The 17,874-nt window shown below is 41.3% G+C and overlaps 1 protein-coding gene across 4 annotated transcripts in view; it reads left to right on the top strand.

Annotated features, from left to right (window-relative positions):
• Positions 1–17,874, top strand: part of SASH1 (SAM and SH3 domain containing 1) — a 190,668-nt gene that overhangs the window by 57,419 nt on the left and 115,375 nt on the right. Inside the window, exon 1 of one of the 4 annotated variants that reach the window (XM_033143956.1) lies at positions 9,335–10,127. The exons of 2 other annotated variants lie outside the window; for them this stretch is intronic. In XM_033143956.1, the coding sequence (XP_032999847.1) occupies positions 10,032–10,127 (96 nt within the window). In that variant the 5' untranslated portion in view covers positions 9,335–10,031. Of the gene's footprint in view, positions 1–9,334; positions 10,128–17,874 lie in introns of those variants that run through there. One more of the 4 variants, XM_033143959.1, reaches the window with a different exon arrangement.

Below are 17,874 nucleotides of genomic sequence, written 5' to 3' on the forward strand. Positions count from 1 at the left end.
GAAAAATTCCTCCCGCTCATCCTTCCCCCATAATAATCCTTCTCTTCAGTGACTCCTCAAAATATTAATTGAGAGAATAGCTTGAAGATACATTCTGAGGAGTGCTTAAGCCTGTATTCACTTGCCTTTCTGTCTCTTTTTTTAAAAATCGAGTAAGTTGATTGGTGAGTCCTGAAAATCCACAGTTAGTGATATAAGGCCTCTTCTCACTTTAATTACTGTTTGACAGGCACATTTACTTTCCAGCTGAGCTGTCCTAAATGGAAGCAGCTGCTTTTTAAAACTATACCCCATTCCAAATCCCTACCTTCAATATTTTAGGACATGAGACCTGCAATTCTTCTTTGATTTATGAAAGGGAAAAATCTCTCTTTTGGTGTCATGACATTGGTCTGCACACAAGGAAAGAAGTCTCCTTCTGCTTCCTGAAGTTTGAAGGAATTAGACTGTCTGTTCATGTGGGTTATAATACAATATCACAAACTTTCCGTGTTGCCATACAAAGACAGATACACTCTATGGATTGTTCTTGATTTTTCTTTTTTCTTTTTATAAAGAATTTATTGGCTTTTGCAACACAAAGAACAACAGGATTGTTCTTGATTTTTCATTGTTGGATAGAGCGATCATTGTTGCTAGGAGCAGCAGATCAGTGGATCAGCTGCCAGATCCAAAGCCCTTTGAGTGCTGGGTATCATATTTGTTGCAGCAGTTCCAGGCTCATACAGCTGAGGGGCCCATATCATGAGATCTAGCAGAATCACAACATTATTTCAGGACCTTCTGCTGGCTACAGTTGGTGGCAACATCACTGGTTTTAACATCAATCTACAGTGCTTTCCATCGCCACAGAGAAGACTTCTTCTGTGGTGGAGGCCAGTGGACAAGAACACCCTACTATAGCCTAACCCTCTCCAGCAGCAAAAATAGGGGGTTAGGAATGCTGCCTTATGCACTTGATTGTGAACAATAGATGAAGACCTAGAAATTATTGAAGTCACTAGAAGAAGCTTGGATTAAACCAGTTTCAGGTACTGTACAATACATGTATCAAGAAACTGATCATGATCAAGAGTATTCTATTCACATTGTACAATCAGTTGAAAAAGTTGCTCTTGCAAAGAATATGGCAGTAAAAACCTCACATTTGAATTCAAATTCAAATAGTTCCTAGGGCATTTATTTTCTTAACATTTTTTTGCAACAGGAGAATACTAGTTTCCATTTGGAATTTCCATACCAAGTTAGTGTATTTTGTTATTGGCAAACAGTCCACATTTGTCCTCGGGAAGACGGTCATTTATTTCTTCTTCACGTTAAAACAAGGCAAGAAGGGAAACAGAGGCCCAGATGATTAATCCTAATCCAGAAACAGATGTAACTGGCAGACAATTAGATTAGAAATATTGAACTACTGTCTAGTGCTGCATGTTGTGTTATTAATATGTTAAATGTGTTGGCAGTAACCAGTAAATCTTTGTGGCTTGGTGAAGTGGAATTTAAGACAAATAGATAAATTGAAGTGGAATAATAATTATAAATAATTCGTTTTGATTTTTTTTCTTGTTCAGGCTGGTGCAGTTTCCTCTGTTTAGTCTGACATATGTAGGCTGCAATTCTATGCACGTTAACATGGGAATTTACCGGTAACTGAATTTACTTCTGAGTCAACATGCATAGGATTGCACTATTAGATTAGTACATTAAGATTGTGACACTTCGAAGTTAACCTTTTCCTGGTTTTGTAGATCTTTACTATCTCCCCAGGAAAATGTATCTACTTGAGTGAAAGGGGGCACAGAAAATGGGAATGGAATTTTATCAACTACAAGTATTGCATTTATTTCCTGATATGTCCTTGCTGCCATTTCTCCTCCCACCTGTCTCTGTTTTTCTCCATTATTTATTATTTAATTTGTATTCTGTCCACCACAACTCTTCTGCAAACAAGAAGCCTTTCATGTTCATTTTGTGCTGCTGTGTTAGCTACTCATTTGTCATCAATGTGGTTACTCTTGAATATGCCATATGGTCTTCAACAGAACTAACCTCTAAATAAGTGTGTTTTTAAGATTACTCTTTTGTTGCAAGCAGTACTTTGTTGGGAACCTGTCATGAAGACTCAATGCAAAATACATCTTTATACTTAAGAAATTATGAAATCGTCTTCAGTGCTGGGTTTTTTTTTTAATGAGATAACAAGGCTTGGAAGGTTATAAAAACCAGCTATAAAAAGGAAGGTGGTGGTGCTTGTAACACACCAAGACTTGGGAAAACAGAACTAGAGAAAACAGAATCTATGTTTATGACATTGGGATTAAAATTTATGTTTGAGTTTTGGTTAGAAAGTTGTTGTGTAGTAATGGGAGTGGCTTTTAAGTACTGTTACTGCACAAGTCATGTATTATCAGAGGTCCACAGGACATGAGGCTATTGTTGTGAACATGTGTGCAGGACAAAAGGATATGATCCTTTCCTTTTTCCTTCTGACTCAGAAAGATTGATACAGTCCTAGGGGTCTATGTTTAGAGTTGGCTAAACGTTGTGAGATGACGGCATTTTGCCTCTGGCACACCTTCTCTTTGCAATCTGTAGATTTAAAGATTTAAAGTGAGCATAGGTTTGCAGTGCACTTTTGGTTAGCAGTTGACTTTTGTTGTTTGTGAAATGGAATGGATTAAAATATGTATATGTAGATATATATACACACACACACACACACAAGTTCTTTTTGGGTGACTGCTTTCCACAGATGGAATACGTGCTGCTCATTTTTGTGTTTGGGCTGAAGGCTTCTTAGCTCAGCCTCTGATATGTGTTACATGGTATAATATGGCATGTAGTATGTTTCTAAGTACTGTAATTCCAGCATCTCTAATAGAACTGATAAGTAATTTCTCTTCATTATGTTTAATGCTATTTTTTCATTGGCAACTTGTGGATTCATGGTTTGTCATTATGGTTTGTATTTTTGTGTTTTTATATTCCAAACCGCCCTGTGCTCCTCAGATGAAATGGTATAGAAATTTAATAAACCACCACCATGCAAATCCTATAATAAATGCAAATACCAATGAGTATTCATGTAATCCATAGAATAGACTGTTGGACTACTTCCTGGTAGATCTAGTTTCAGTTCCTTCTTCTGCAGTAATTTTACTGCTTAGCTCGAACAAGTCACTTTCAACTTGTGAAAGAAGAGTAATAGTACCAAGCTTCCTCTGCAGAAATGAGCTTTGCGTACATGCATTCAATGAGTCTTGTGAACTAGGATTTTTAGTGCTGGCAATAGTAACTTATCCAGTATCCAGTAACTTAATACACAGGTATTAAAAACTGAGTGTCACCCGCCCCAGAGAATCAAGCTATACACATTTAACACTTCAATGGAGAATAGCTGGGCAGCAATTAATATCCACAAGGGTAGCTCAGTAACTAGGCATTTATTTGGTGTGAGGGAATTACCGGTAGTTTGTGGTTCGGGTTATTTAGCTAACATACACACCATATACACAAGAAGAAGTGCTAGGCATAAGAGGAAATTAGGAGAGGGAGGTCGAGTTCAGCGCAACTCTGGGAGGCAAACTAGCTTTCTCTTTTTCTGGGCTCACTTTGCAGAGTAGGCTTCAGACAATCAAAGCTGGGCAAGGGAGTACCAGAGGCTGGTTTCTAAAACAGACAGATACGGGAAGCAACAAACAGACCTAAAAGCACAGCCTCACTTAAAGGTAGCAGATGTGGAGGCTGCCATGTGTAGGGAAAGTACCTCTGGAAGACAGGACAGGAACAAGATATACCTTTCCTGGACCTGTTAGGCAATCCTGAAGAATTGGAACTGGGGCATGTTGAAACTGGGTCAGGAAGGGAAAATAGAAATGCAGCAGGCAAGAAGAGGCCCAGAAATGTTTATTATTGTTACCGGTATTTATTTATTTCATAAGATTTATACTCTACTTGATTGTATATTAAAAATAATCAAAGTGGTTTACAAAAATATAAAACAATAAATAGCTGTATAGATTGATACGATATATATTTGACTTTTAGTACCACACATATAATACTAAAATATTCAGTTATATCAGTTTAAAATCCTATGGAATAAATGAATAAGTGTGTCCCTCATAGACATTACACTTCTTACTTCTTGAGTTCCAGAGGAACCTAAACATAATTCAGGAATGCCACATTGACCATATTTACAGACAGAAATATCTGGATTTTCTGCTTGATGCTCCTTACAGTGTAACTTTTGTGAACTGTAAGTCTTTCTGGCTTGCAGAAATCAGCATTGTGTGAACATAACATACTGTATATGCCTAAGTGGAGGGAGTTTAATGCAGATTCTTTGGACAGGTATAGGCAAACTCAGCCCTCCAGATGTTTTGGGACTACAATTTCCATTATCCTTAGCTAGCAGGACCAGTGGTCAGGGATGATGCGAGTTGTAGTCCCAAAACATCTGGAGGGCCGAGTTTGCCTATGCCTGCTTTGGACTAATGCTTTACTTTGGTCTATTCTTTAAGGTAAACAGAGCCATCTTTCCCATTGGTCTTAGTGGTTCGTTGCGCCAGGGTGCCAGCCTCTCAGGGGTGCCCTAGCGAGTGGGGGAGCTGTGCAGCTTTGCCAACAGTCACCCCTTTCCCTGCACACCCGCCAGCTGCACCCTGACAACTATATGGCTGGCAGGCGTGTAGCTTCCTTCCCAAGCCTCCACAGGAGGAGAGCGATCCCCGCAGAGGCTTTAGATGGAAGCTGCACGCAGCTTCCCTCCCAAGCCTCTTCATCTGCTAAAGACAGCCCTACTCCTGCTTCCTGGCAAAAGGCGGCGTGCAGCCTTCCTGGGCTGCCTTCTCGGGCGCCCCAATGCTGGAGAGCATGTCCGCCAGCACGTTTTCCTACTTCATCGCTGCCATCATGCCAGGGATCAGGGCGGTGGAGGAGACAGAGGACATTTTCCACTGCCCCCTCCCTTGTTTTGGAATTGCCGGTGGGGGGGGGCGCCGGAGGGATCTTTGCACCACGTGCGGATATGCTTAAGACGGCCCTGAAGGTAAACTCCATAAAGTGCCCAGCTCCAGTTAGGAGTGCATATCAGTGACATCAAAACAACAATCACCACAGGAAGGCAAGATGATGCTTCGCTTCTCTCCCTTCCCTTCCCTTCCCTTCCCTTCCCTTCCCTTCCCTTCCCTTCCCTTCCCTTCCCTTCCCTTCCCTTTTTGTTTTTAAGTGTAGCTCTCTTTTGCCCATAATACCTGTATCTATACACTCCTGTGTATAGCAGAACACTCCTGATATAAGTGTTCAACTTTCTTTCTGATTGTCCTGTGTTTTGGTAAGTACACTACAGCCAGCCAGAAAGTTGCCAGAAGCAGAAAGGTTTTACATGCTGAGCATACTTAGCAAGTCTGGGCTAGCTAGATACTGTCTGGCAAAGATGCTTGTATTATGATGACCACCTTCCTGTTATTTGGGATCCAGCCTGTTTACCTGACTCATCTGCAGGGTGGAGTGGCCGCATGCTGTCTCAAAGGGATTCTAAGCACTCAGTGTAGTGTGTATGCCGATAGAGATTCCTTGGTGCTTGTCATGTAGTAAATTACTGAGTTTTGAATTACAGTCATGTTTTCTGGGTGTAGTGTTGGAACTACCACAAAGAGGGGCCCTAGGCTTGGTAATATTGATAGAATGGTGACTAATATGTTTCTCCCACAATACATGCTTAGTCATGCAAAGCTTTGTGCTGCACATTTGCACAGTGGCAGTTTTGCTGCCTCAGTTTTGTGCAGAGCTGCATAGCCACACCATTAAAGGATGATGGCTAATAGGATGAGGATGGTGCTGGTGCAAGGTCATATAGATGCTCGCCATACATCTATCCTCCAAAGAAGCATAGGACCACACTTCAAGTGTCAGAGGGAAGAAATGCTTAAGTGGCGGGAAACAATAAATGGACAGAGTTGGAGAAATTGTGTTCTGTTTGCTACTGAATTAGAGAACAACACATGTCATTCCACACCATGCACTTGCTTCCTCACTTGTGTGCATAGTATCATTTATGAATGGCATGTTCATGTACAATTTTTGGTGCTTGTCTGCATTATACATATGAGTGGCTGCTTTTAAAAGACTGTCCAGAGTATGAAACAGTTAAGAGTGTTAGCAGCAATGGAAGGACGAGATCAGTGAGTAAAGGACAGTGGGTATATTTTGCTCATGTAAAAGAACTCACAGTGCTATTCATTGTAATTCTGTGAAATTCACTGTATATCTGAAACATCAGCTTTAGAAAGTGCAAACTTCCAGATTAGATTAAGTGTTTGTTTAGTGTCAACGCCTACTGATGACCATTTAATTGAAATGCAAATGGTAGAACTGTGTGTAAACATCCAGATATTTTGAGTCTCGGGTGGGAGTTGAGACAGGAAGTAGAGACTGACCATACCACAGTAGTTTAGCATAATATGTCTGAATTTTGTCTAATTTCAAACCATAACCTAAAAAATCCCTCTCCCATGTAGCCTGGGAGATATTTTATTTATAAAGAACTGTTTGCTTCCATAAACAACTGTTTTTTAAAAATTGCATAATAAATCATCAAACTCCCCCTTCCTAAGGCATTTGTGTGGCTATAATTCACCAGAAAGGGATTTCAGTTTATGCATCTGACAGAGTGGGTGTGAATCCATGAAAGTTTATGCCATGATAATGTTGTTAGTCTTAAAAGTGCCACAGGACTGTTTCCCCCCCTGCAAGAGACTGACATGGCTACCCCTCCAGAAAAAGGGAGAGAAAAAGAAGTGAATAAAATGTTGCTATCATTAGGCTGCTATCTTAAGCATAATTGCTTGGTTAGGAATTGGGGTGTTTGGCTTGTTTGCTTCACTTGTGTCATTTCTGAAGCCCTCTGTATTAAAGAGTAGCTGTGTTTAACAATAGTTTCTTTTCTTCCTCCCTCTGAACATTATCATTAGGGCTTTGTTTGCCACCCTGGTTTGCACAAACAAGTAATTGTGGGGTTCTTCAGCCACCACCACCTTTGTTGGTTCTGTTGGCTCATTCACAAAATCCACTATTAGTTTTCTTGAACATGTTGTTATTGTTGTTGGCATCCATCTGTCTTGGGAGACAATGGAAGAGTTCACCTTCAGGGGTAAAGTCAAACTGTTGGAGAGTTACAACACCTGCTGAAGGACCGAAGCTATTCATAGAATCACCCCTGCCATGCAGGAATGTTTTGCCCAATTTGGGGCTTGAACCCACAACCTTGAGATTAAGAGTCTCATGCACTATTGACTGAGCTGTATTCAGTCTATAGTGTCCCTGGGTAAATGCTTAAGGAAATGCACATTAAGAGGAAAATTAATTAATCATGGGAGAGAAGACACATTCTTTGATGTAGTTGGGCCCCAGCAATATTTGTCTTTGAAATAGCTTCTGTGAACAGACATGTTCATGAGTATAATGTTTTGCTTGTGGTGAATGAGTACTGAGGGTTTTTTTATATTTGTTTATTTATTTATTAATTACATTTATATACCACCCTTTCCTCAATGGAGCTCAAGGTGGTGTATATGGTTTTCTGCTCCTCATATCCTCATAACAACCCTGTGTTACATGACTTCAGAACACAAGAACTGAAGCTGGGTGGACAATGTCTTCCCAGCTGTTAACACTGGATCATGATAATGTGGTGCCTTTTCTGTTAGTGACATATACTGTCAATTAATGTCATGTATGTACACAAAACCTTATAGTTGAGTCCTGGTTGAACAATTCAAGCTGGAAAAGTCACCTTTCCAAGGAATGAATAAAACTTCTGAAAGTATATGCACAGTAATTACTGACTCGGACATATTATCTACATGTAGTTCAGTGCCATCATGTTGTGAGTCCCCTCTCCAGGCCACCATTCTGTATTCCCAGCTCCCGTAGGAGAAACCGCAATAACGCATATGATGGGGGTGCTAGTCCATTATAGTGAGTAGTAGAAGCAGATGTCACAAATGAGATGGGGAATGACTTAGTCTTAACATAAAACATCTGTGTGCGTGCTCTACTTTGCGCCACTTCTCAGGTCTTATGCAGACATTCCTACATTAGGGGAATGTGCATATCATTATAATGTTGGCTGATTCTCTCTCCCCCCTCCCCCTGCTTACATATGCATGGCACATGTGCATAATGACCTCCCACACACAGCATGTTTAGCCTTCACTTATATGTGATTAGAGCCTACGTGCATTGGCATCTACATACAAATGTAAATATACACACATGCTTTCCAGTGCACATAAGTCAGGTGTGCTGGTGGAGGCAGAGCCAGCTGGTATGAGCTTGATAGCACTACTATCAAAAACATATGCATAAGCTTCTTATCTCATTATACATGACAAAGCTATCTTTAGCCACCTCACCCCTTGCTTTTTCCTGTAAAACCAATTGCAGTCATTAACAGTCGTCAACAGGCTTTCCACACCCATCAGCCAATCACCCATTCCCATCACCCTTCTGAATAATACCCCTCCCCACTCTCTCACTATATATAAGGGTCTGGTGACTTCTGTTTCAGTGTATCTGAAGAAGTGTGCATGTACACAAAAGCTCATACCAAGAACAAATTTAGTTGGTCTCTAAGGTGCTACTGGAAGGATTTTTTTTATTTTTTATTTTGTTTTGACTATGGCAGACCAACATGGCTACCTACCTGTAACTGGAAATATGCATAAGCATATTTGCATTTAGGCACGCACCTAAAATGTTTCAAGTACAACTTTAGTGTGCATACAAGAGACACATGTTCACATGTATCACACATATGATGATGATGATGATGATGAAGAATAATAATACAGCCACAAACATCAGGAAGTTGTGATTGGCAGTACAGCTTTGCCTCTTATCAAAGTATAAAATTACCTTTATTGTGCAGCAGTAAAAAAAAAAATTGCTCCAAAAACACACACTATTATTTCTCAAAGGAGACTTGCTAGCTTGCTGGGATGCTGAAATGTGAGAGACCCTGCTACAGAATGTGCCTGTGTGAAGAAACCAAGCCAACATCATGGTGGGCACACAGGAAAAAAGTGCAAGGCTTTCAGCCTAAGTTTCAAGAGCTTGTTTTTCTGACAGAGGTGGGTGGAAGTTTAGGCCGCCAGACTCAAGTAGAAGGGTTCCTAAAAGGAGGACGAAAGGAAACCTTAAAGAGGGCATTCCTGAAATCCTTGCGGGAAGCTGGGTTGGCTTAAACATTAACCCTGTTGAGTGGCGAGTGTGTTAAGTGCGTGTCTGCGTGGTGCGACTGGAGAACTTGGGCCAGTCGGCCAGAACCTTCAGCGAGGCTGCTCTTTCAACAGGCGATTTGTTCGCCTGTCTGGGGCTCATTGCCATGCGAAGGGGCTGACATCAGAGCACCTTTTGTTGCTAAAAGCTCTTTTCTCTGGAGAGAGACAGAGAGAGCAGTCATGTGGAGATGGAAGAGCCCATGTAGAGGGAAAGGGGGGAGGCAGAGATTTGGAGTTACCTACGAGCTGAAAACCCAGCCCGGGCTCCTGATTTGAGGAGGGGGAACTTTAACGAAAGACTTCCTTTGGTGCCAGATGTATTTTGTGCCTGTGGGAAGCGATTTCCTCTCCCCGAAGAGGCGACCAGGACTCTCTTGAGCACCCCCGCGCGAGGGAAAGGTGGTCACGGCCAGCTTTGCCTTGCCACCCTGTTGCTCACCGCTCCAAACAGGCAAAGTTTGTGCGGGGCATGGCTGTTTCTAGACGTGCCAAGAGTTGAGCCCGGGAAGGAGCTGCAGGAGGGAAACGTCGGCCGCCTCCGCTGCTCTCTTCTGGGGCTAGAGCTTGGCGGGAAGGCGAAGGCAGAGGCGGCATGATGGAGTAGCCGGGCGGCGGCGGCGGGTCTGGTTTGAGCGCAGGGCTTGAGCCGGCGGCGGGGCGTGAGGAGGGCAGCGTCGCCCTTGGCTAGAGTCTCGGTCCGGTGGGGAACGCGCGCCTTGAGCTTTGCTTTTCGAGGAGGCGACTATGGAGGAGGAACAAGCCGCCGGCGCCGAACCCCAGGAGGACAACAGCATGCCCGAGAGTTTCTCCAGACTCTGGACGGATGTCATGGGGATACTGGTGAGTGACTGGTTTGGGGGGATTGGGCGAAGTGGAGAGGGGGCGCGAAAGCTACCCAGAGGCGCAGCCTTGGCTGTGAGGCTGGTGGCGTTGACATCTCCTGAAAGTCATTCTTGGGGCGACTCAGTGCAAAATTTACTCTTTGCGGAGCAAGGCTTAGAAGAAAGGAACCCACGGGTTGCTTACGGAGAAGGATCCAATGGGGTTTCTTGAGCCTGTACTTAGTCGTGAGCCCTTTACGACCCAAATTGCCTCTCTCCCCCGCCCCTTTGAACAGCACCTGTTGCAAAAAGTTAGTCAGATGAAATCAACATTACGTACCGGTACATTACAAGCGCCTGCTTTACTATTCTACTCCCTGTTGGTTTGCTTGTCCCGCCTATTTATGCTTAGGTCTCCATTTGTTGGAAGAATTGAATGTTGAGGTGGTGCTGTTTTTGGTTTTCGGACGATCCCTTTCATCTCAGCCTAATAACAGTTTCTGAATATGATTATGAGCAACATGTCTGCTTATAATCAGTCAGGAATCCTTGGGGATTTAATTTCAGTGGTAAAAGTGTAATTTCGACTAGTGAATGTTGCATACCTATCAATTAGTTCTGTATTGCATGATTGAACCTCCTTTTCCAAGCTGATGTATAAATTCTGCTACTTTTTTCTCTGCCACTGTATCGAGGAGAGCCTGTGGTTTGTTACCAATTTTTTAAAACTGTGACTATGGATTTCGCACACTTTTTTAAAGAGAGAGAACTGTAGAGTGATTTATCAGGTCTTCTATGGAGTATGCATGCAGAGAATTAAATATTTCTAATACTCCTTTCATGTTGCTGATTCTCTCCCTCCCTCCCCTGAGGTTCAATAATTCAATAGCTACGGTGGATCAAAAATGTTCAGCTACACCATACATGCCCTGAATTTAATTAGTTCAACCACTGTAACCACACCAGTTGCGGAATGGGGATAGACCTGACTAATGGAAAACTTAACTCTTTCAGTATTTTTAAAGTGTTAATTGGCAGACAAGCAAAAGGAGAGTAGAATTGCTGTGATCAAAACTGTTTACTGACAGTTAATTGTAAGAAAAATAATAAGAAAAAGAACAATAATTGGATCCCTTCCCCCCCCCCTGTTTCAAATTGTTAGAGTAGTATTTAGCCTCATGACCTCCGGCTAATTTAATTATATGCATTCCTAGGTATTGCTACTATTTATTGCTTATAACCTCCTCGTCCTCAAAAGGAAGAGTGGTTAACAATAGACATAAAATAAAACAATAAATATAATGTAAACAACACATTAAAAATGAATTAAGCAGTACTGTATGAGATACTTTGGATCACAATCCAAAACAGTCAGCAGCACAAAAATATATATCAATAGAACCACCCTTCTCAATCTCCAAAGGCTAATAAAAATAAGCTGATGCTCAAATGGGTATAGCAGTCCAAATATGCACTAGAAGAGAGTTCCACAAGTGAGTTGCTGCTGCTGAGGGCTTACTGAAGGCATTACTAGCAGAGCCTCTCTAGCGCATCTTAAAAGCCCACATTGGGTGGTACTGAGTGAGACACTTCCTCAAGCTCGGAGGCCCTGAATCATTTAGATTTATATTCAAGTACTGTACCAATACCTGGAATTGTGCCCAATAGCTTACAGAACAGCCAGTGCAGTGCAGCACCTGCAAGATTGGTGTTAGGGAATTCCACTTTGCTGCCTCAGATAGGAAATGGGCAGCAGTATTACGTGCCAACCACATCTTCTGTACTATCTTCAAGGACAACCCCACTTACAGCAGAATACAGGAATCCAATTTGGAGGTTATCAGAGCATGGACCAGTGGTGGGCTTTGGGCTCTCATATTTCTGTGGTGCGCTGTGCACCGCTAAAATTCAGTGGTCTCCCTCCTGCCAACTCAGTTTTACAGCATTGTTTTGGCGCCCCCTGAAGGGTGGTGCCAAGTGCGACCGCACTGGTCACGCTACCTTAAAACCGCCTCTGCCTAGATCTCTGTAACCAAGTTATCTAACAGTGTATCTTGGGCATCAGTTGAAGCTAGGCGTTAGCACTACTTGCCACTGTGGCCACCTGAGCATCCAGTGTTGTATCCAGGAGTACTCCCAAACTATCTCCACATGATTGTCTGAAGATTTGGGAAGAATGAATTTGTGCTGCTGAAAAGTTTTAGGTAGAATAAATAGCTCCAGAAAATGTCACAGGTTTTTACAGAAGTGAGAGTTTCTGTTCTGTGTATCTGAACTTGATTTACCTTTATTTCAATTTACAGTTATCATATATTTCAAAGGTTCTTCTTGTTGTTGTTAGTAGTTGTTTTTGTAAAACAGTGCATGCTACATACAGTAATCTCCAACAAGCAAGTAACTCAGAATTACCTCCTTTATGCTCAGTATCAATCTTTGTTACAAAGTTCATACCCACAATAGGCCTCCATTTCCATCTCTCTCCCCCACAAATGTATTAATATTACATATTTATTACATTTATACCCCACCTCTCTTCATCAGTGGAACTGGAAGTGGTGTACATGGGATTCTCAGGTGATCTCTCATCCAGGTACTGATCAGACTTGCTTAGTTTCAGTGAGGTGTTGGCCTCCATGTTTCTTCAGATCATGGTCTGGCACTCAAAAAAGGAGACCCAGATAATAGGGGAAAGGAGAAGGGGAGGAAGGAGGAAGGAAAGAAGGTAAAAAGAACCTAAAAAACTAAAGGCTGGCCAGGCATAGGGAGAGAAACAAGGGACACTGATACCAGGCACTGTTGCTTGAGGCAGGTGGGGACAAGCAGCAATCAATGCATTTTTTAATTCCTTACATTCCACATTATTAATATATGTATTCATTCATATGTTGAACTATGACAACAGCAGTAGGATTTATTTGCTCTGCTTTTTATTGTTTTTATGTATATAAAAAATGGAAACAGTTGACTATACATGAGCTTACATGGAGTGCCTTTTCTGGCAATACTGTGGGAGATATACAAGGTGAGACAGAGTTAAACTGGGTGTCTGGAGAAAGTTAATGTAGTAGAGAAAACACCAACCTTAGTCTTGCCAGTTTCATAGTGCAGTTGCTGGGGCAAAATTAGTCATTATAGCTGGTAATTCAGTGTGAAGATTCAGTGATGTAGAGTGTTTCAGCATTATAATGATGGAATAGCTTTTATCACTTTAGAAGCAAATAGAGAGAGAAGTCTTTATGCTCATATCTCTGGGAGCATCTATAGTGGCATAAGGAGTGGTGGGAAAGTGCTCTTCTTATTCAGCAGGTATTATGGGTTAGGGGAGCTTTGACTTTGATAGACATTTACTATGAGAGGGTCAGCAGTAAATGAGAACTTTGCAAAGATCTCATTTGGAAACCTACATTTTTTCAGGAAGTTGTTGTGAATCAAATCTTCCCTTGGTTTTGGTCTATGCAAAAACTTTTAACAGGCATATTTTGAATATTACATTTTTTTAAAAAAATCCTAGGATACAATAGGAGATGCTGATTATTGTATTATGTTAAATTGCAGTTATGAAAGCTGGCAGTAGAAATACAGCCAATATAGTTCTTCACTGATTTCAGTCAGATATTTTTATTCTGGCAGTAATAATGAGATAATGTTTTTGCTCTGGGTGTCATGAAGGTTGTGCATTTATGCCAGTTTAAAAACATTTGCTTACTACAGATAAAAAATATGCAGGAATGAGAGTCAGCATTTGGATTTGCTGAACTGGAAATGACTGTCCTGTTGCTTGTCCTTGCTAATTAACCTCATGAAATATTTCAATACTAGTCATTGCATTAGAATGTAAGCATGTAAGAGTAGTTTTTCTGGTTATTAATTGGGTCGGTGGAGAATTAATTTTTTTTTAAAAAAAAACCATCCTGCTATAGTGTTCTACTAATCTTCTATACATGCGTACTCTGTGTGTGTAGACTTTCCAAACTTTTCATGTTGGTGACACACTTTTTAGACATGCATCATTTCGTGACACAGTCAGTTTTGCATCATTTCACGGCTCAGTAATTCAGTTTTACTAGCAAACCAGAGGCTAAACTAACCCCTTTCCAGCTCTGGGAGCAACATGGGGAGTGTTTGCATGACACACTTACACACTGCAGCTGACATACAGTGGTACCTCTGGTTACTTACTTAATTTGTTCCGGAGGTCCGTTCTTAACCTGAAACTGTTCTTAACCTGAAGCACCACTTTAGCTAATGGGACCTCCCGCTGCTGCTGCGCTGCCAGAGCACGATTTCTGTTCTTATCCTGAAGCAAAGTTCTTAACCTGAAGCGTTATTTCTGGGTTAGCGGAGTATGTAACCTGAAGCGTATGTAACCCAAGGTATCACTGTACTAACATGTCGCGACACACAGTTTTGAAAGCTTTGCTTTATAGTATACGCTTATGCATTCTTTGCTCTCAGTGTTGTAACTCGTTTAGTGCAAGTTGTAGTCATGAAGTTTAATCTTTGTAGAAATCTGAAATGTATCCTACTTTGCATTCTTGATCTCTTGATCAGAATAAATTATATATGTTCAAAGAAGCCAGTTGGGTTTCTGTTTCATAACAAAACTAAAATTAGAATTACATTTCTCTGGTGCAGCTGTAATTTTACTAATTCCTATTACAGCAATAGGAATAACCCAGCTAACATTCTTTTCAGTGTAATATGTGCAGCATAACTTTCTAGATTATTATTCCTGTTGTTTATAAGAAATACTGAAAAGTGTTGGACAATAAATTCTGCTTATGATATAAAATGCTGCAGAAAGGTTTTCTAAAAGAATTTCTTTCTGATGGTAGATATTTTTATTTGGATGGATATGTGAATAATATACTATTTAAGTGTGTCTATATATAATATTAAAGAGCCTTAATTGGAAGAAAACAATTTTATTTTTTTAAGAAGAACGTTTTGGGATGGTCTGCTTTAGGCTTGCAAAACTATGCAAAGTGAATAAAAAGCATATATTCATTATGGTTTAGTTGGCTATTTCTAGCAGTTTCTACAGTTTCTCTGTATTGAGGTGAATAATGCCAGCTTACATCTGCATCAGGAATATTAGCTATTGGCACACATGTCATATGTTGCAGCACTCCTACCCACTTTTTTTTTAGCAGTTAGCATTGTTAGAAACTAGGATAGGAATGTCAGGAGTCATGTGGCTTCCAGGACCTAGGTTGTGCCCCTCCCCCCCAAAATGTCTAGGCACCAATTTTTATTTTTATTTGGCAGCTCTGCAGGGGAAAAAGAAAGCTGCCAGGCAAATCGGGGTAGCATGGCAGCAAAGAGGTGGCTTTTGCTACCGCCCGACCCTGCCAAACACATTCACCCGTCAGCAAAAAACACACAAAAAACAACAACCCACATCTTTTGCTCCTGCGCTGCTGGGCAAATCAGGTGTTTGGCGGGGGTAGCATGGCAGCAAATGATGCATGTCTTTTGCTGCCTCTGTGCCCAGCAGACCAGCTGACTGCAGCCAGGCATGTGGAAATGCTAGGCATCAGGGGGGTGCCTGGACATCTCCAGGCAAAATGCGACTGGCGCCCAGCTAATTTTGAACGCTGGCAGTTAGATTGAGGTTTTGTCCCACATCACCCCAAAAGTTACCGGTAGCTTTTTATAAAAGCTGGATGATTTCTGGAACACACCCTTGTATAGATCCAGGAAGATGAGTGTTGGTTTTTTCTTAAAGCAAATCCATAGCAAAGCAAAATCCTCAGTAGAATTCACATTAGCTACACCCTAACCAAAAATAATTTAAACTTGATCCTGCTGCAGAACCCTTTCCTCACTGTCTTTAGTTTGGAGTAACATTAAGCTCTCAGTCTCTATAACCACAGGTTATGGTTATACAGTAGAGGTGCTGGTAATTCTCCAGTGGTTTGACCTTACCCCCAAAGGTGCACTCTTCCATTGTCTCCTAAGACAGTTCAAACATATAGATTTTAAACAATTGATTAACGCCCAGAGAGCTGTATGTGGCATTTGTATTCCACTGTTCTTGACAGACTTCCTTGTGTTTCCCAAAAGGCCAGTCATGAGGTTTAAGACACTGTTTTTCAACCTTTTTTGGGCAAAGGCACACTTGTTTCATGAAAAAAATCACGAGGCACACCACCATTAGAAAATGTTAAAAAATTTAACTCTGTGCCTATATTGACTATATATAAAGTAATTTTTCCCACGGCACACCAGGCAACATCTCGCGGCACACTAGTGTGCCGCGAAACAGTGGTTGAAAAACACTGGTTTAAGAGACCTCCAGAACTGCATGTGATGTGAGGAGGTGTACAGCTGAGGGCTGCGTGGAAATGAGCCTCTGTCAAAGTGCATTCTACACATGAACACAAGTCTTCAGATCACTACTGTTTACTGTACATAATTCACAACTTAATGCAGTTTGTTGAATTCACTCACACTACCCTAGCTTACAGTTAGCATTTCATTCAACTGTGGAGTATAAGCATTGCAGCTGGAGCCCCCCCCCCCCCTGTGTGAGGACTTCCTCTCTTTTGCCTTTTGTAAGAACATATGAATAACCTTGCTGGATCAAACCAAACACACATGGTTGTGCTCTCCAGTAACTGGTAAGAGACACTTTCTCAAATTGGCAGAAGCTGAAGGAGGAGTATGCAGGAGACAGTGTGAGTGTGACCACCTCTGTAACACTTATTTTCAAGGCTGTCTTAATCTCTTTCTGGAACCCAACAGCTGAATGGGATAACATTTGGAATAAGCCTTTTCCTTGCATAACACAAATGTTTCAACCAAACATCTTTCTTTCAACAGAGCTCAATCATTTAATATAAAAGTCTTATTTGCTTTTTGTGATGCCTCTTTTGAATGGCTTTGCCTTAGAGAGCCAGGTATGTTCTGCTTTAAAAAACAAACAAACCAATCTTGTTTTTGTAGAGTCTTACTTGGCTGTAAAAAAATCTGGCTGTTAAGAATGTATTAGTATCTATGGTTTAAATTGTTGTTTTTCATGTCAAAGAAAAGTAAATGACGTTCTTTGAATTATACAAGGGGAATTAGGAAAACATGTTACATTCCAGCAACTCATCAGATGTTGCTGTCACACAGTTGAAATTAAACAGATACCCAGTGGCAGTTAGTGCCTCCAGAAAGTGGAAGCCCAACGAGTCCATCCTCATCCAGCCGTTCCCTTACAGCCAACAAAACTCCACTTACCTGGCCCTTCCATTTCCATCCATGATAACTAAATTGAACCTCCATGTTCAGAGTTGTATACCTTTTACTACTTTACCATGGGATGAATAGGATGATGTGTTTATGCCATTTGTAAGGTTTCTGCAAATGACGATGTTGAAAACTGAGTAATGCAGTGGAAGGCAACAAGTTGTCTCACTTAAGACCAAGAAAACGAGTAGATGGCAGAGGTAGGATTTGAGCCCTAAAATGAAACACCCAAAATAAATAAGTTGTTTCAAATGCTTTCAGGGTGCACTGGGACTCAAACCATGGTTTGCACACAGGTGCCCTTGGCTTGAACCATTCAAAACTGTAGGGTGGGGAAAGAGGGGCAACATTGTTCCCCTAACCTACAACATTGCTTCCCCCATCTCTTGCCTTCTTTCTAGCAGCTGATTTATTCTCTCTGACTTGGCCTGACTCTAAATGTTTCCAGGTAAAATATGGGCATATGCCTGGGAAACTACTGGATTCTGACTTTGAATGGCTCCAACTATATTGGTTTGTCAACCTGTTTA

This window comes from Lacerta agilis, chromosome 3 (assembly GCF_009819535.1).
Source record: "Lacerta agilis isolate rLacAgi1 chromosome 3, rLacAgi1.pri, whole genome shotgun sequence".
Lineage (NCBI taxonomy): Eukaryota > Metazoa > Chordata > Lepidosauria > Squamata > Lacertidae > Lacerta > Lacerta agilis.